Source organism: Salmo salar, chromosome 19 (genome assembly GCF_965601325.2).
Source record: "Salmo salar chromosome 19, fSalSal1, whole genome shotgun sequence".
Taxonomy (NCBI): domain Eukaryota; kingdom Metazoa; phylum Chordata; class Actinopteri; order Salmoniformes; family Salmonidae; genus Salmo; species Salmo salar.
In genome coordinates, this window is record NC_138309.1 from 61,702,582 (window position 1) to 61,722,500 (window position 19,919).

Genomic DNA, 19,919 nt, shown 5'->3' on the forward strand with positions numbered 1-19,919 from the left:
TGTCTATCAGCTGTAGTTACATAGACCCGAGACCCGATGACAATTAAACATGACCCAACCTGGACCCGAGGGACAAGTTAGAATTTCAGACCTGCACCCGATCGGGCACGTGTCAGGTCTCGGGTATATTGGGTCAACCTGGACCCGTGAAGACCTCTAATTGTGTAATAAGCCTGTGTGTAGCTGGTGTAGAGGAGTCAGGCGCAGGACAGCAGATATGACTAATAAACGTAATTTACTCAAAGAATCAATAATACAACGCAATAATCTAGCCCACAATAACGGACCGTATTACATTCAAACAATCACTCACAAACAAACATGGGGGAACAGAGGGTTAAAATAATGAACAAGTAATTGGGGGAATGAAACCAGGTGTGTAAGACAAGGACAACGCAAATGGAAAATTAAAAGTGGATCGGCGATGGCTAGAAGGCCGGTGACGTCGACCGCCGAACGCCGCCTGAACAAGGAGAGGGACCGACTTAGGCGGAAGTAGTGACAAATTGCTACTAGGGCCAAAGCTTCATAAAATGTTATTGCTAAAGCCAATGCTTTATATACCATTTTGTTATTAGTACAAGGGTCAATCTTTTGTAGAATGTTACTAGTACTAGGGCCAATCCTTTCTAGAATGTTATTAGTATTAGGGCCAAGGCTTTGTAGAATGCTAATCCAAAACCAGTTTTTTTTTCACATCATTTGGTTATTGATTATTATTATTATTGTTGCAGCACCAGAACAATATATAGTTTTGTTGTATCCAGGAAAGTTCTTGAGAGCAGTTTGATTGAATAGAGTACACAGTATTTGTACGATCAGACGCTCAAAGTTCGACTACAGCCCCAAGGCCTCCTCTGGCAATCAGGACCCCGTGTGATAATCCCTATTCATTTACTTTCAGTGAAATGAAAGTACTTAATTGCTCTTCTTTTGTGACTAATGCTCTTTTACCAAAACAGTATGTGCAAACAGTCTCTCGCGCTCTCTGTCTCTCTCTCTCTGTCTCTCTCTCTGTCTCTCTCTCTGTATCTGTCTCTCTCTGTCTCTGTATCTGTCTCTCTCTCTCTCTCTCTCTCTCTCTCTCTCTCTCTCTCTTTCTGTCTCTCTGCCTCTCTCCCTCTCTGTATCTCTCTCCCTCTCTCTCTCTCTCTCTCTCTGTCTCCCTGTCCCTCAAGATGTGTTTCTTCACTCAACCTCTGTTTTACCACGGCATAAATCCTTCAGCCCTATAGCACTTTAATCCCACCAGCCTACTTCTATTCCTGATGATCACAGAAAAAAAGAAGTAAACCATCTACTTAAGCCCATCAGAGTAACTGAGTGCTTCCATTTGAACCCCCCCCCCCCCCCACCCCCACCCCCCGAATTCCTATTTAAAACATTTTTTTTATATGTGCCATCTCTGGTGCAAATATTAAATTCAGACAGAGTTGAGTCTTGTGCCATGTTTGTTGCCTAGCAACCGGTGTCATTGGCTGCAGAGCGCCAGACATGACTGCGGAGCATCAGACATTCCTTATCCAAGTTCCTTAATAACCAGCCTCTCCATTAAGCATCAATGATTGGCCTTTCTTCACCACAAGCATTCGAGCAGTTCAGAGGAAGATATATATAAAATCCCGAGCACAAAGAACAACAAACAATGCTTATATACAGGTGTCGTCAGATCCCAGTGTCTTTTCTATGTCAACAGTATAGATGCTAGTCTAGTGATTTAGACAGTTGACATAATGTCCCCCTGAAAGTTAGACAGCAGCGTTCGCTCACTGATTAATTGATTCCAACAGCAGACATGCAATATAGCTCTCATGTTGCGTTGCGTCAACGCTAGTCAGATGTTAGTCCAGGATGTTTGATGATGGATTGATGTCAGTAGCTATTATTTTCCTGTATGTTTGACAGGTGCTCATATGATGTCAGAGCTCATAGAAAAACACCAGTCACATCCTTCACGGTCATGGAATATTTCTATATTCTGTTTTACGAGAAGCAATTATATGAAGGGTGGGGGTGGGGTATAAAAATACTTTGCTCCTCCTAAAGCGATAGTTCAGAGTTATATCTGTATTGCTTAATGATCTGGAATATAGTTAATGGAGAGGGAGGATTTGTGTATCTATTTGTCTTGACTTGACTCTCTCGCTATCTCTTTCTCTCTCTCCCCCCTCTCTCTCCCCCCTCTCTCTTCATCTCCCCTCTGTCTCCCTCCACCCCCCCCCTCTCACGCCATCCCTCTCTTCCAGGGGATCTGTGGCGTCTGGAGGACGACGTGGAGGGCGAGGAGGAGGCGGGGCGTCTGTGTGCCGCCGCCCGCCCCCGCTCACAATCGCCCTTCTCCCACTTCCGCACGCGCACCGCATACCTGCGCAAGAGCGTCTCCGTGGACGACCCCCTGGGCATGGTAGACTACTGCTCGTCGGCGCCCCTCGAGGGCAAAGGCAGTCGCGGCGGCAAGGGCAAGCTCAAGAGGAAGTTTGTAAGTACCCAACTTCCTGTCTTTCCTTTCAAAAGAGCATAGAGAGATTATCCCAGCCAACACACAACCACCACAAAATGTTGGCTCAAAGTTATGGGTCTCAATGTGATATCAGTGTTTTTAGTTCAAAAGACAACCTAGAGAATTCTGTCCCTTTTCAAATGACTGTATTTGTCAAGTATTTGTGATTGTGTCATCCTTCACTTAACTGTGCACATGTAAGTGTTTGCCAACGCACACACACACACTGGTTGACCTCAGAAATATACACTACCGTTCAAAGGTTTGGGGTCACTTAGAAATGTCCTTGTTTTCCATGAAAACATACATGAAATTAGTTGCAAAATGAATATGAAATATAATCAAGACGTTGACAAGGTTATAAATAATGATTTTGAATTGATATAATAATTGTGTCCTTCAAACTTTGCTTTCGTCAAAGAATCCTCTATTTGCAGCAACTAGAGCCTTGCAGACCTTTGGTATTCTAGTTGTCAATTTGTTGAGGAAAGATGAAGAGATTTCACCCCATGCCTCCTGAAGCACCTCCCACAAGTTGGATTGGCTTGGCTTGATGGGCACTTCTTACGTACCATACGGTCAAGCTGCTCCCACAACAGCTCAATAGGGTTGAGATCTGGTGACAGTGCTGGCTACTCCATTATAGACAGAATACCAGCTGACTGCTTCTTCCCTAAATAGTTCTTGCATAGATTGGAGCTGTGCTTTGGGTAATTATCCTGTTGTAGGAGGAAATTGGCTCCAATTAAGCGCTGTCCACAGGGTATGGCATGGTGTTGCAAAATGGAGTGATAGCCTTCCTTTTTCAAGATCCCTTTTACCCTGTACAAATCTCCCACTTTACCACCACCAAAGCACCCCCAGACCATCACATTGCCTCCACCATGCTTGACAGATGGCGTCAAGCACTCCTCCAGCATCTGATAATTTTTTCTGCGTCTCACGAATGTTCTTTGTGATGCGAACACCTCAAACCTCAAATGCGAACACCTCAAACTTCTGTCCATAACACTTTTTTTCCAATCTTACTCTGTCCAGTGTCTGTGTTATTTTGCCCATCTTAATCTTTTATTTTTATTGGCCAGTCTGAGATATGGCTTTTTCTTTGCAACTCTGCCTAGAAGGCCAGCATCCCGGAGTCGCTTCGTCACTGTTGACGTTGAGACTGGTGTTTTGTGGGTACTATTTAATGAAGCTGCCAGTTGAGGACTTGTGTGGCGTCTGTTTCTCAAACTAGACACTCTAATGTACTTGTCTTCTTGCTCAGTTGTGCACCGGGGCCTCCCACTCCTCTTTCTATTCTGGTTAGGGCCAGTTTGCTCTGTTCTGTGAAGGGAGTAGTACACAACGTTGTACGAGATCTTCAGTTTCTTGGCAATTTCTCGCATGGAATATCCATAATTTCTCAGAACAAGAATATACTGACGAGTTTCAGAACAAAGTTCTTTGTAGATATTCCATAAAAAAATCTGCCGTTTCCAGCTACAATAGTCATTTACAACATTAACAATGTCTGCACTGTATTTCTGAACAATTTTATGTTAGTTTAATGGACCACAAATGTGCTTTTCTTTCAAAAACAAGGACATTTCCAAGTGACCCCAAACTTTTGAACATAGTGTAATTAGTGTTCAGTCTCAATAGAGACTGAACACTAAGGATTTTGTTGAAAAGACTTTCAGGACACACAGTAGTAACTACAAATTGACCTCAAGTCTACAACACAACCAGACGGTTCGGGCCAAATGTTTCCCTTCTGACACAAATAACTCAATCCCCCTGATTGACTTGATTTAGTGACATGTTTCACATATGAACAGTCCAGGGATATTTTACCCCCGAAGAAGTGACCATACCAGACACTTTTGGATAACATAAATAGGAAACTAATAAAATAATAACAGTAGGCTTCACCAACATTAGTTTCCATTCATACAATGTTTTGGGAAAATGTCCACATTAGATTTGCTGTGGAAAATGAGGAAATACTTTATTTCTATTGCACGGATGCTTGTCAAATAGATAAATCACCCTTAGTCTGTTAACCTTTTACTGCAGTCGGTGGAATCAGGGTCACACAGAGTGATTCTTAGTAGTCTCAAACAAATCTACTTTGTAACAAAAGTACACACCTCACACACATGGTTATGGGCTTAAAAAATAAGACACCTGTACCATGTCAGAAATAGAGTTGAAATGTACATTGTGATGCAAACTCAAAATGTAATACATCACAAAAGACTGAAATATAACAAAACTGTTTGACAACACGTGTTTTTTAAAATAATCTTTATTAATTATGAAATCATGAAAAGTATTAATAACATTCCACCCATGAGACCAAAGACGGCGCTTTTGGTCATTCACTGCAGGAAAGGGCTACGAAAGGACTAAGTCGTTCTCTTGACAATACCAACCAGAGGGCGAACACACAGTATCTTGAAAGACTTTGGTTGCAAGCAGGACTAAGGCAGAGAGGAAGAAGCGAAGCGAGAAGGCTCACTCTCACCAAAATCTGTCCAGAATAAGCTCAAATGCGTTTCTATGGGCTTAATATGCAGACCTAAACTTGTCGCCTGCCTTCCTGCTTTTGGGACAATGTTAGGACGGAGATATGAGCATCTCATCATTATATATAGATCTCTAAATAAGGTAACACCTACATAATCTTTTAGGGAGTAGTAAAGACGTGACCTATAATGGTTGCAATTGAGATCTGTTGTGCGGGTGAATTTGGCACGTATTGATGGTTTAACGAGACATCAGCTGGTTGCAATAGGCCCTTTGTTATTTGATTATTCTGAAAGGCTCCATTCTGTAGGCTACCCGTTAGCCTATCCATTGTCACATAACGAAAGGTGTGAAAACCGATAATAGGCTACTGTTTGTGTTTCCCTGGCTGAGTTGACGAGCTGTTTTGGGCCATCAGTTGATTGACGTAGATGTAGGTCCTACTGTAGATCAATCAACTTTCCTCCAGTGGGGATGCTCGCCCCACATTTTATAGTTAGGCTATGTATATTTTGCAGAGGTGGGTAGAATAATGAAAATCTGTACATACGTAAAGGACAGTTACTTAGACTGTGATTCTGTCAAGTTAAAGTAAATGTATCCCACTTAAACTACTCAAGTAAGAGTGAAAAGTATCTGATCAGAAAACAACTTAATAAGTACTAGTTACAAATTGAGTTAGTACGTTTTTTATACCTTATGGTAAACTGTGACAGCAAACAAAAAGGACAAGAACTTAGTGAAATTGATTTGACATTCATTTATTATTTAAGTCTGCCAGCGCCATTTTGCAGATGTCCTCCAGCACCGGTAGTCTCGAAAGAAGACTGACCGCAAACAAAGTCCATAGGCTGTACAGTTTCAATTACAGTCTTATTCAAAGTTGACTCAATCAATGTGCTCAATTTCATAAAAAGGTAAATGGTACCTGACATTGGAATAATAAAAGAAATGTAATAGCATTAATGAAAATGTATTCCACAATATCATTTCAAGGACATGTGATGGTGAATGCGTACTAAAGATGTTTACGCCAAGTGCGATGTTTAATTTTCCTCTCCGAATGAAATACGGTAACTGTTACAACAGTCAAACAACAATCAATATCGACATTTCTCTGTCAGTCGTGTTACTAGTGTGCAAATCAGACACAGGTCAGCATGCAATAAACATGAAGGTCGGTATCCAGGTAAGAATCATACAGTGCAGATATCAATTGCCATAGTCAACTCAATCATCTTTTTCCTCCCTAAGGAAGGATTTACCCGTCATCCTCCTTCTCTTCCGAACCGCTCCTTTCCACTTGGAAGGGGATTTTCATTTTCTTGGCTCCCCCTCGGTGGTGCCGCTACAAGCTGTAAATAAAAAGACACTAACAATAGAATGGATTTCTAGTACATGGCACAAAAAGCTTACTGAGATGATACACTGACTGTATTGACAGATGTGCTTATAGGCCTCGTCATAAAAACAGAAGGACATTTCAGAGACACACAAACACCCAGAGTGAGAGAGAGAGAGCAATGGAGTGACAGGATGCTGCGCCGGACTGACCGGTTGATCTAGCAAATGTTAGCTAGCTGCACGGTTGGACACTGCAGCTAGCTAGCGACCGTAGCCAGCTTATCTGGTGGCAACCTAATGTGATAGCTATTGCCACACACATCTGATTCATCTTTTCAGTGTTTATGCCGGTGACAAGGTGGCTAACACACCGACCACACCACTTGCGTCGCGCGCGCGAGCGTTTGCAAAATAAATGTACACATACATGTTATTCAATCATTGCACCCACACTGCTCGCGCGCGTCAACGAGCGTCTGCGTAGCCAGGCGTTAACATAGGACTTGGTTCTATTTGTGATGCTTGATGCGCTGAAAGTCCCGCCTCTTCCTTACATATACCCACATGGGTGATTGAAAGATGAACTGAGGTCCACACTCCAGTCTAGTTGGTGGTGGTAATGCATCTTAAAGTTGGTTGCTAACCGCCATATAAAGTCCAAAGAAGAAGAAGCCTGAAGGAGGAGAGATTACTCGAAACGAACTCGGTTTACCCTTTTATCTGTAGATTAATTGTTGGTTGGAGTAGAGGACTTTGTGTATTTCAGGTAAAATAACAACCCAATGTTTATATCCCTGGACAAATTAGCTAGCAACAGAAAGCTATCTAGCTAAATTGGCATAAATGAGTCATGCTTTTCAACCTGTCCCCAAATAAATATAGTTGATTCAGAGTTAGTTTTGATATTTCAACCTGCATGTCCTGATCGTGTCTGGTGTGGGTGGACAAAATCAACATGCGTGCGATGGCACACGCGGACGCACGCAACCGAGCGAGTGGTCTGGTCAGCATCTAAGTTATCCAACAAGCAGAGATCACATGGGGAGCTAAAAACAGGAGATTAACTTTGTCTGTCAGATACTCGGTAAGTTAGCTACCTAGCCATTTGATTTGCACTCGCCCTTAAAGCACAATTTCAACAGAATAATTATATCTGAGAAATAGTTATCTTACCCATAAAAATATAATATTACCAAGGTAGAAAGTAATTAAAGTTAGTGATGGGACAATAGATACCAGAGTTCCGATGCAGTTTTAAAAACGCTACTGATCTGATAAAAACGAGCATCGGTACATTGTAAGTGACATTATCACGTGATCAACGACGTCCAAAGCTTTGTTTGATCACGTGGTTTTTCAAACCGTGTGTTGGAAGCACAAACAAATGCTAACCTCTCACCATTACAATAACGGGGGGTGATATTTTTGCCTCTCAAACTTTCTCACTCATCATTATTCACGATCATTCAGGATTATCCATAATCATGATATCATCCACATTAATGTAAAAGTGTTAAGAAGCATATTATATTCTTATTTACAATAAAAGTGACTCCAAAATGACACAATACATTATTTACCATTCATTTCTGGATGCAAAATAATCTGAAACGCAACAGAAACAAACAGCACATGCATCCAACAAATGTGTAGAGTCACAAGCTTGATGTAGTCATTGCGTGGTATGAATATGGGACCAAATACCTAACTTTTTACTACTTTAATACACATATAAGTGAATTTGACCCAATACTTCTGGTCCCCTAAAATGGGAGGACTATATACAAAAAGTGTTGTAATTTTAAACGGTTCCCCAACATCCTCAAATTAAAGCTGTCAGTCTGCACTTTAACCTCAGTCATTGTACCATTTCAAATCCAAAATGCTGGAGTACAGAGCATTAAAAATACATCAATGTGGCACTGTCCCAATAGTTTTGGAGCTCACTGTAAATGCCACTAAGCAAACACTTTTATCTAAAGTCACTTACAGTACAGATCACCCCTGTGAGAAATGAACCCACGACCTTGGCGTTGCTAATGCCAAACAGTCTTACCAACTGAGCCACACAAGACCAACCCCTTAACAACCATTATTTCCCACCTGTCATCTACAGAACCTTTCATGGCAACCCTAATTTGAGAAGGGGAGGTTGGGTGTTCCAAATGGGGTTAGTCCCATGTGGCTCCTCTTCCAAACTATAGAGGACCATTACCTGAGACATAAGGAGAGAGGAGAGGGGTTGGGTTGTGGTCATTCGAGATTGAATGTGTCGTTATTGTTCGTGGTCATGAGATCTGGTAAGAGGATCCATCATTACCTAGCTAGACTTTGTAATTGGTTCTCAAATAACCCCAGAAGGAACGTGACACCAACCATGGAAGGGGAGAGTCAGTGGGGGACCTCTGTAAGGGGTGCCTGTCTGGGTGTGTGAGAGAGTGTGCGGATGTCTTTCTCTGTCAAACATGCAAGGTTGCCTGAGAATTACCCAATTTATCACTGGGTTGAGAAGAAACCGCTAGCGAGAACCATATCTCTGTGATATAAAGTCTATTGTGAATGAGATATTCCCAAATCGGACAGTCCTACACCCCTTTAATGAGATGGGGACCACTCTGGACCTGATGACGTGTCGCCTGTGTTTAGGGGTAAGACATTTTTAAAGCCACGGTATCATTTGGAGCGATACTGTTGCAATACAAGTTGGATTAGAATAGTTGTATTTCTGTGTCTAGACAAGCCTTGTGTAACCGACTGGGTTCGAACTCCTTTGACCCACTCCTGTCTGAAACAACCCTAGAAGCTGATACGCTACCAAACTCAACTTACAGTACCAATGTGACTGACTGGGTTTGAACCGGGCTCTCCTGTGCACTATACAGGACTGTGTTAGCCCACTGAGCTGAAGCTAAGCCGTAAGTTCAGGGAGCTAACGCAAATAAAAAACTACCACTTGAAAGCGGAGGGGTGAAATGCCATCCTCTGTGGAATAGAATTATTCATTGCCAATCAGCAATGGTTGCTAGGAGTTTGTTTTAGTGCCAAAGCATTTTTACAGGACAATGAGTGCAGGAGTGAGGGACAATTTACACTTTGTTAGTAATTCTGAACACATTTCTTTCTCTCACATCAAGACGACATTCTTTTGAAATCCACATCTAATTTCTGCCACCAGATATTTCCATAAAGGGAACAATGGTTGTCATTTTAAAACCTCTTAGAGGTTATGTCACCTATTTAGGGGACTTTGAGCGGTTCTGGACCGGTTCCAACTGACATTTTGGCGTACAAAGTGTTCAGTGAACGTTGTAAGGTCCAGTGCCTAAATAATGTCATAGAATTTAATCAAGACCACTTTCTCTTGGTCACAGACAGACACTTTGTGCTTAAAGCTGAAGTTGTTACGAGTCTGTACACATTGGAATGGTGTCTCTACGTCGCTCAGTGGACGTTTAGGAGAAAAATATCTGTCGTCAGCCAATATTGTACTGTCACTAAGCACTGAGTATGATCATATTTTTTTTTACAGTTATAAGAAAGTTGTTTATCATTTGATTTTTACTATACTGAACAAAAATATAAATGCAACAATTTCAACGATTTTACTGAGTTACAGTTCATGGATGATCTTGCCAAAGGAGAATGCTCACTAAAAGGGATGTAAACAAATTTGTGCACAACATTTGAGAGAAATAAGCTGTTTGTGCATGTGGAACATTTCTGGGATCTTTTATTTCAGCTCATGAAAAATGGGACCAGCATTTTACATGTTGTGTTTTATATTTTTGTTCAGTATATATTTAGAAAGCATTTCAGTAATGTCAAGCCCTATTGCCCCATGTTTGTTGAATAGGGAAAAAATCACTTATGATTTTACATATTTTCCTAATATTTGTACTATGTACTTGAGCTTGTATTCTCAACGTGTGTACACCTCAGCAATTTATAACTGTATTTTACCAGAAAGGTGTGTTCCAGACCTTTCTAAAACTATGCAACATTACCAGTTATTGTTTATGGCCACCATATGAAAAATAATTACGTTTAGGCAGAAATCAATGTTTTCATCCAAGATTAAGCCAAGGAAAGAGGTTTCTACATGTTGTATAAATACGTGAGTTTTCTTTTCTCATTTACATTCTCTCACTCCAAAAGCCAGGCAGCCATCTTGGTTACAGACACAGGCTGAGCAGTAATAACCTCTTTTGTGTTTGTTGTTCTGTTGATCATTTTGCAGCTCTTTAGCTTTGTGAGCTCGTCAAAACAACAACAAGAAAAACCACAACAGCTCGCTGCATTCATTGTCCCGCAGACAATCATTTAGTGTACACCTTGCACATCCCAGGCAGTCGATTTGTAGAAAAGCAGATGTTTTCACAATGACAAACAAAGTGATATATCAATGAGGAGAAATGGTGGCCGTGTTGTTTCGTAGTTTACTGTTTGTGTGTGTGTGTGTGCGTGCATTTGTGCCTGCGTGTGTGTGCATGTACGTGCTTGTGTGTACTGCATACCATTAGTATGCGCAGAAGCTGTCTGTGAAAAATAAACAGATCAGCTGATTAGTCGCTGAATCCATTTTTTTGCCTGGTTGTTTATTTTTTCACTAATTGCATCCATTAGGGCTGACGACAGCATAGCCATGGGTTGGGGTGTGTGTGTGAAGTCCAATATGTGAGAGGCAGACCTGGCCACAGTTGTCACATGTAGATTTTGCGGTAGTGTCCTGATGTTCTTTCCTCTTCGCTCACTTTGCTTCTCGGTGTTGAGCCAGGGTTGTTTTGCTTGTCAGCAGCCCGCTCCTTCTCACCCTTGCCCCTCCTCCCTCACTCCACTCCTCCTCTTCCTGTGATGTGTCAGTATTGGTGTTGGAGCGTAACACAGCCAAGGTGTCAGCATAAGTTAATTTGCAAAACAAAATAGACCACTGTGAACAGAGCACACATGTTTTTGTAGGCTACACACACACACACACAGACAGACAGACAGACAGACAGACAGACAGACAGACAGACAGACAGACAGACAGACAGACAGACAGACAGACAGACAGACAGACAGACAGACAGACAGACAGACAGACAGACAGACAGACAGACAGACAGACAGACAGACAGACAGAGATGTTTTGGCAGAGCTGGCAGCAATAAGAGGCAGAGCAGTAAATTAGGGAATGTTTGGCCAATGCATGAGACAGGCAACTGCAGCAGATTTGACTCCAGCTCTAGATTTATTTGAGTTGCCATGGCACCCCAGACTGGCAGTGTGTGTGGTGGGGGGGTATGGGTTGGTTTCTTTGTTTTGGTGTGCAGGAGAAAGAGAAAATAGTTTTTGTGTGTGTGTTTCAGAGAGAAATAGTTTGATTTATGTAATGTTGTGGCTAAATGGTTGATTACTTTCGCTCCAGAACTGAGCGATGCTTCAAAATGAAAGGTACACACTTATTTGTGACTATGTGACGATCTGTTTGTGCCAATCTACGTTGTTACTGAACCTCTTCTCTGGAACGGTATGCGTCATGGTGACTCACAGAGATTCTTAATTAGTCAAATGAACTACTGTCCACTTCAGTCACTGTGGCAAGTAATGAACCAGTCTATGTTGATTGCTGATTCTCTGAATTTTAGCACTGAATGTGAGTCAGTGATTGACGGAGAAAAATACATAACCAGATATATATTAATATCTTGTTGTGACAAGGATGTACCATCACAGTGGTGCCCTTCTTCCAATGATCTGATTGATATTCATGGTGCGTAGGTCAAAGGGTCCCTGCTAGGCTCTGGTTTGGTTAAATAGGATTGTTCCCTCTGGAGGAGCCCCCTGTCTCTCTGTACCAGTCCTCTCAGCCAGACAGGAGACATAGGACCGATCACCACACAACAGGTTCACACTGGCTCTGACGAGGACCATGCTGATACTTCATTCAAACGGCTCCTCACAGACAATGCTAGTCGTTGGAGATCAATTCAAGTAGCTACGTGTGCTGTACTGATTAGATTAGCATTTAGGAAGACAGGACAAACATTTATGTAAAGTCTTAAGCAAGCACATTCAGACTGACCTGAAGTTTATGTCACATTTCGGGTGAGTCCATCAGCCCAGTAGTCTAATACACACCATGGAGTGCTTCAGTGTGTGGCTTGTTTTCATAGTGCGTCCGCACTTGATTCTTTGATTACACTCATTACTGACCTATGGATCCCCATTGACACGAGAAGTGGGTTCTGTAACAAAGCAATAGGCAATACATGTCACTACCACCAGGGAGCAGCGCAACAATAGCAGAGCACGGCATAGCAGGCAGCAGTGAGCTTCAATAGAACAGGATTGTGTTCATTCGGGACACACCGTAGGTTACCGTTTTGCAACAGAACACAAAAAAAAGTGTTTATTGGACCAATTGTATGTAGTCCCTCTCTGTTTCAGTCTGTTTTCTTCCATTTGGTGCCTAATGAACAGAACCCAGGATATACCAGGCTGCGGCGGTGCTGGCTGCCCCTGGCCTTATTAGAATTAGCACAGTCATTACGGAGGTGATTAGCTTAATGATGCGTTCCATATGGGGCCCTGGGAACACTCTTTGGAAGAGCTCTGAGCTGTTTGCTTTCTTCCTCTGTGAGTTCTTTAACCTTCTTCTAACCTGGGTTTGGCTGGAAAGAAGAAAACAACAGGAATGAACTGGTTGACGAGATAGATGGTTTGGGATGTGTTTTGGATATTTGACGTCGACCTATGCAACGTACAGTGGTGGAGCTGGGTGGCATTCACAGTGTGTTTGTGCCGCATGACGCTATAGCTCTGGTCCAGGCACCGCTACTAACGCCCTGTATCGATATGCACCGAATGCCACAGACCAATTTGTTTAATGACTTGATTCAATATACTTTACTAACGCCCCGGACCAGAGCTAGGCACACTGTAGCTGGGTGTTTATTAATGGAGAGTGGTGCAGAAGACGGAAGCCTGAAGATGGACTGTCATCGACTTGTGGACTGTTTATCTGATTAGCCGGTCTTCACTTAGCATGGTCAAGCATGGTAATTGCATCTATGTAGGAGACATACTGTCCAGTAGCAGGTTCGTTATTTCTCTGCTGTCATGCAGCAATCCTTTGTTGCGCTGGACAAAACATTAGGAACACCTGCTCTTTCCATGATAGCTTTCACCTGGTCAGTCTATGATCCCTTATTGATGTCCCCTGTTACATCCACTTCAATCAGCGTAGATGAAGGGGAGGAGACAGGTTAAAGAAGGATTTTCAAGCCTTGAGACAATTGAGACATGGATTGTGTATGTGTGCCATTCAGAGGGTGAATGGACAAGACAAAAGATTGAAGTGCCTCTGAACGGGGTATGGTAGTAGGTGCCATGTGCGCTGGTTTGAGTGTGTCAAGAACTGCAACGCCGCTGGGTTTTTCACGCTCAACAGTTTCCCGTGTGTATCAAGAATGGTCCACCACCTAAAGGACATCCAGCTAACTTGACACAACACGGGCCAACATCCCCGTGGAACGCTTTTGACACCTTGTAGAGTCCACGCCCCGACGAATTCAGGCTGTTCTGAGGGCAAAAGTCGGTGCAACTCAATATTAGGAAGGTGTTCCTAATGTTTTGTACACTCAGTGTAGATTCTCCATCTCATGTCTGTTCCCAGTAATGAATTGCAAACCAAGCCCAGAACTATAAGTCAATTATAATGACCAAGTTATGGAATGCCCGTCAAATTGCCATAAGAGACAGTACATCCCTAGTTGGAGAACGTACCGTCTCTAGCAACTATGGTAGAATGTGCATATTGTATTTTACTCTGTTTTCACATACAGTATATGATGACTTGGAGGTATGCCATCTGGGCCGTGGGTCATGTCAGATATGAATCACTTGTCCTGAAATCCTGTCTCTCTATGATGATTGGTGGGGACTGGTATGGTGTAAGCTGGACCAAGTGTGTATGGTTCAAGCAGATAAGTTGCTATAGGGATTCAATTAAGTCGATAAACACCTCCGGACCTCTCCATTGCGACACACCTGATGTTACGGGCTCAGCGAGAGCTTATGAGTGATTCATAAAACTGTCATGTCACTGTAATTACATCTTTATAAGGCCTTCGGGACTGTGTTTAAAGCATCCACTAATCTTTGTGCAATACGGATGTGTCAATCAAAGCCCCAGTCTTAATGCCAAGTCATTCAGATGCAATAGAGATTAGAGGATGTACGCTAGGCTGACGCCCAGAAAAGAGCAGATAATGAAAGTCACTCGGTCTGGTGTAGAGAAAAAAACGTGATGGCTTCCTGAGATAATGGGATTTATGAAAAGGGAGTGTCTTCAATGGATAAATGGGTCCTTGCCTGTAAGATATAAGCTAATAAAAGTTACTCACTATAGCATAGAGATAAATGGAATGGCTGTCTGAAATGATAGGATTTAAAGGGGAATGTTCACTCGGTAAGTAGGTCCTCACCTTTAAGATATAGGCTTAGTGGTACAGCATGAGTCATTGGGAATTGTGTCACAGTCACGTCCCTCACTAGAGACCACAGCCTTCGGTAGTTCTCCCCCGCTGATGGTGTCACTGGGTGACAACCCCACCTACTCGTCATTGAGGTGAATCGAGTTTGGGGACACATTCACGTCATACGAATGGTCTTCGTACGTCAGTACCTGTAAAATCCAATAACAGATGTGCTTTCCCCCCCCTTCAACAGTATTTAATAATAGTGGATCTCTAAATATGCTCAAAGAAACAGACAGAGGTCAGTACTACCCATGTCCCTTTAAATGTATTGGTTTTATTTTGAGTATGAAAAAAGAAACGGGTGTGAGAATGTATTTAGATCCAGAGGATAACTCAATAGTTGAACTTACTTCGAACACTTCTGTTTGTCTTCTCAGTGGAAAGAGACATGTACATACAAAATAATATAAAAACGGTAAACACACCAAGAACACATTTGAAACAAAGTATATATATGAAAAGTCAGGGTTGTGCATAATTTACAGTAAGCCATTTATTTGAAAGCCGAGACTACGAATACAGAGTTTTACAATGATGATACAAAATAATAATTAAAAAAATCACTGTTGAAAAAAATCCCTATTGACTTCTTGTCTGTGTCTTGCTTGTTTGATGTGCTGTGTATGCTACATATAGCTTGCTTAAATAGCTGCTTGTAACTCCCCTCCTGAAACAAAGAACATGAAATTGCTAGACAACCTGAGTTGTGCTTATGTTTCCAATTTATATCCTAACGTTACTGTTTCAACAGACAAAGAACTACATTTGCTCTGATTGTTTTGTGTACCACCGGCAGCGGAGTGCCTGAGCACTGAGCAGCAGCTGAAAAGAGGTAGGCCAGTGGATCCCACATGGGCAGAAATCTCTGTATTTTTAGCAACTCGCAAGTCAGGTTTCAGAAAATCTGGAGCCGCAGCGACTCAGTTCTTTGTAGTACTTATTCTGCCCTCCATCCCGTCTGCTCAATCAGTTACAACATTGGCCACATGATGGCGGTATCGTACCACACAAAGCCCTGCAGTCCCTGTTCAAACTGAGACTAAGTGTGTTTTGTCATTGTCAGCCTCTATTGAATTCTGTCTGGGTTACAGTAGCGCATACTCAATGGTGTGTGCCCCCTTAGGTCTTGACTGTGACTCACTCCCCAGGTGACTAACACTAGTTTCAAGTTTTATTAGTTGTATGTACGGGATAGGCATGGTGTACATTGTCCAACGAAATGCAACAACAATAAGAAATAGTAAAAAATAAGAATACGAACATAAAGTCAATGGCAGTAGAATAGAATACCTTTTTTTAACAAGTGTAATACAGGAAGGCACAATTTATAGTCCAATATTTACAAGTGTATTGGAGAAGAGTGGGTTGGGGGGCCAAGTGTATTGGAGAAGAGTGGGTTGGGGGGCCAAGTGTATTGGAGAAGAGTGGGTTGGGGGGCCAAGTGTATAATAGCAGCAGTTGTGATGTGTGCTAACGTGCGGAAACTCAGATCAGGTGGTCAGTCCAGTTAAAGTGTTCAGCTGTCTGATGGCGTGTAGATAGAAACTGTCTCTGAGGCTGTTGGTATCGGACCTCATGCTCCGATACCGTCTGCCCGACAGTGGCTGGGGTGTGTGGGGTCAATGATGAGGCTGCATGCCTTCCTCAGGCACCGTTTCCTGGATGGGTGGAAGCTAGGTCCCACTGATGTACTGGGCCGTCTTCACCACCAGCTGGAGGACCTTGTGGTCATGGACGGAGCAATTCCGGGCGGCAGGTAGCCTAGCAGTTAAGAGCATTGGGCCAGTAACCAAAGGTCGCTGGTATGAATCCCTGAGACGGCAAGGTGGAAAAATCTGACGTTCTTTGAGCAAGGCAGTTAATCCCCAACAACAATTGCTCCCTGGGAGCCGATGACGTGGTTAAGGCCCCCCCCCCCCGCACCTCTCTGATTCAGAGGGATTGGGTTAAATGCGGAAGACACATTTCGACGAGGTATCCCCTTTTCCCAATTCCCGTACCAGGCCGTGATGCAACCGGTCAGGACGCTCTCGACGGTGCAGCGGAAGTATTTGGAGATGCCACGTTTCTTCAGCCGCCTTAGGAAGTAGAGACCCTTTTGCACCCTCTTGACAAGAGTGGTGATGTTGTTGGTCCATGACAAGTCCTCGGTGATGAGGCCAAGGAACTTAAAACTCGTGACTCTCTCTACTACAGTCCCATTTATGTGGATCGGGGCATGTTCCCTCCTCTGCTTTTATCCTGCTATATTTTCTGACGTTGAGGGAGAGGTTGTTGTCATGACACCACTATGCCAGTTAATTTATCTCCCTATAGGCTGACTTGTCGTTGTTGGTTATCAGGCCTACAACCCGTGGTTTCGTCAGGGCACTTGATGATGGAGTCGGTGGCGTGCAAAGCCACGCAGTCGTGGGTGAACAGGGAGCACAGCAGATGACTGAGGACACAACCCTTGGGGGTGCCCCTGTGTTAAGAGTCAGTGTGGAGGAGGTGTTGTTGCCTATCCTCACAGCCTGTGGTCTGCCCGTCAGGAAGTCCAGGATCCAGTTGCAGAGGGAGGTGTCCAGACCCAGGGCTCTGAGCTTGACGTCGAGCCTGGAGGGAACAATAGTGTGGAATTTTGAACTGTAGTCAATGAACATCATTCTAACATAGGCGTTCCTCTTGTCCCGATGTGTTACGGCCGTGTTAATGGTGATGGAAATGGCATCTTCCCGTGGATCTGTTGGAATGGGTCTAAGACGTAAGACCGGATACATGCTCGCGAGCACACACACAAAATCACCCTTGGTGTAACAGTTACATAAATCCACTGAGTGATGGGTCATACGTTCACTCTACCCTTGTCACACTCTTTTTCATTTCTCCATCCGTCCTTCCCCCTCTCCTCCTCCTCCTCCTCCCGTTCCTCTCTCCGGCTCTATAGCTTACGCCGAGGGGACTGCATTAATGTGTGTGAAAAGAGTCTGCACAAAGAGGTCTTAAGTTGGCCCTCCACCCTCGACCTGAAAACTACAGCCAGAAAGCGAGAGAAAAATTGCACATTTTCTGCACATCCAGTCAAACTCACTCTCCCAGACACACGAGTGCGCACACAGATACGGGTGCACACACACACACACACACACACACACACACACACACACACAGACACACACACAGACACACACACACAGACACACACACACACACACACACACACACACACACACACACACACACACACACACACACACACACACACACACACACACACGCACGCACGCACAGAGAGAGGGGACTAAGAAAGAATGGCATGGGAATGTTTTCTGTGGCCACTTTGGTTACTGATGGTAACCCAGTGAAATTGTGTTCATTAAGTATGTAGATACAGGGTTGCCCCTTCCCCCTTCCCTCTTTCTCCCTCTTTTTTTCTCCTCTTCAGCTCTAATCTTCTTTCGGCTGGGGGCAGGGGCAGGTTTTTTTGACACCACTGCATCTCGAGGATCATTGAGATTGCATCAGAAAAAGCACTTACGGGAATTGTTAAATAACTCTCATAGCCTAACCTCTCCTCCCATCTCTCCTTTTCACTCCTTTTCACATTTTTTCTCTCTCTTCATTTGACCTTGTTGAATCACTCTACACTATATTCCCTGATCCAAGAAACTCTCAACTCCAGTTTATGACAATATTAGATCCAAATCAAACCGGTCGGGAGATGTCTTAAAATATTTCACTTTTTGGCCTTTGTTCCCTTTGAAGGAAACAAAGGCAACATTTAAAAAGTCATCGTATCAGTGACTTGCTGTAAACATGATCGTATGATGTGGTATCATTGTCTCCTCTCGTGTTGTCTCCCCCCGCCTTTCTTCTCCTCATCCCCTCTCCTCTGCTCTCCTCCCCTCTCCTCCCATCCGGTCTGGTAGGTAGTGGTGTTGAGGAGGGTCCTTCACACCAGAACAATCTCAACAATTTCAAGGCCCATTAGAGATGTGAAAAGGCCTATAAAGTCTCCAGGCAGCAGCTTCCCTCTGGCCACACTGCTCTGAGGGCAACAGACTGGGACATATAGCTACCATTCCTCTTCCCTCTCTCTCTCTCGCCATTCCTCTCCTTCACCTCTCTCTCTCTCACACACACACTCCATCTATCCATCCATCCCTCTCTCTCTCTCTCTCCCCTTTTCTGTTTCTCTCCCCATACTAAGTTTATTTGGTTTAGTGCCCACTGTGTTTTTGAAGTAACGCAGTACAATAACAACACTATAGATTCCTTCCACCCTTTACAACAACCTCCCCTTCACCTCATCCTCCTCCCCTCCAGCAGTGGTTATTATATAGATCCATTTCAGTTCCCGCTCTGACCCCACCATCCAACCATCCAAAGCCCATGTGAAGATCACTCTGAGTGGGCCAGGACTGGGCCGGGCCTTGGCTCTTGGTCTGGAGGAAGCTCTGGAGAAAGTGTGTGTGAGAGAGAGAGAGAGGGGCTGGAGACGTGAAGGGGAAAGAAAGCAGCCCTTTGTGGGATAGAAGTGCTTCGTCTCTCCCACCCCCCTTCCACCACCTCTACCCCCATCCTCCCTGGTTGGGCCTCCTCTCCCTCTCCTTACCCTCCAGACTCTCTGTCTGTGCTGACACTGCCTTTAATGGGGGAGCGGGCAGGCTGTTTATTTGTGTGGCGGAGGTTAAAAACTTCCCCCTTAATTGACATTCCGGTAACACTTTCCAATAATGGGATGCAATTTCCTCAAAATTGATGTCTGTCCACCGCAGGAATAACACTAGTTATGCCCTTCACTCACCCACAGCTAACTTCCTGTCTCGGATCATGAGAATTCAGGGTGTATGTGTGTGTGAGAAAGAGTGGGTGTTTGAGTGAATGAGTATGTAGATTAGTACTGTTTGTGTGTTTGTGTATTGTCTTGTGACTTTCCTCCTTACTCTGTCCTGACCTCAGGAAAGCGGAAGTCCAAGTGTAATTATTTCTTGGTAATGGGAGCTACTCACATACCCATCTGTCATCGTAGTTTGTCTAGTCAAGTATGACTGGACACCAGG

The 19,919-nt window shown here is 43.6% G+C and overlaps 1 protein-coding gene across 1 annotated transcript in view; it reads left to right on the top strand.

The window, feature by feature from the left end:
* Nucleotides 1–19,919, top strand: part of ankfn1b (ankyrin repeat and fibronectin type III domain containing 1b) — a 299,590-nt gene that overhangs the window by 106,279 nt on the left and 173,392 nt on the right. Inside the window, exon 4 of the mRNA XM_014158873.3 lies at nt 2,247–2,479. Within this exon, the coding sequence (XP_014014348.3) occupies nt 2,247–2,479 (233 nt within the window). The remainder of the gene's footprint in view (nt 1–2,246; nt 2,480–19,919) is intronic.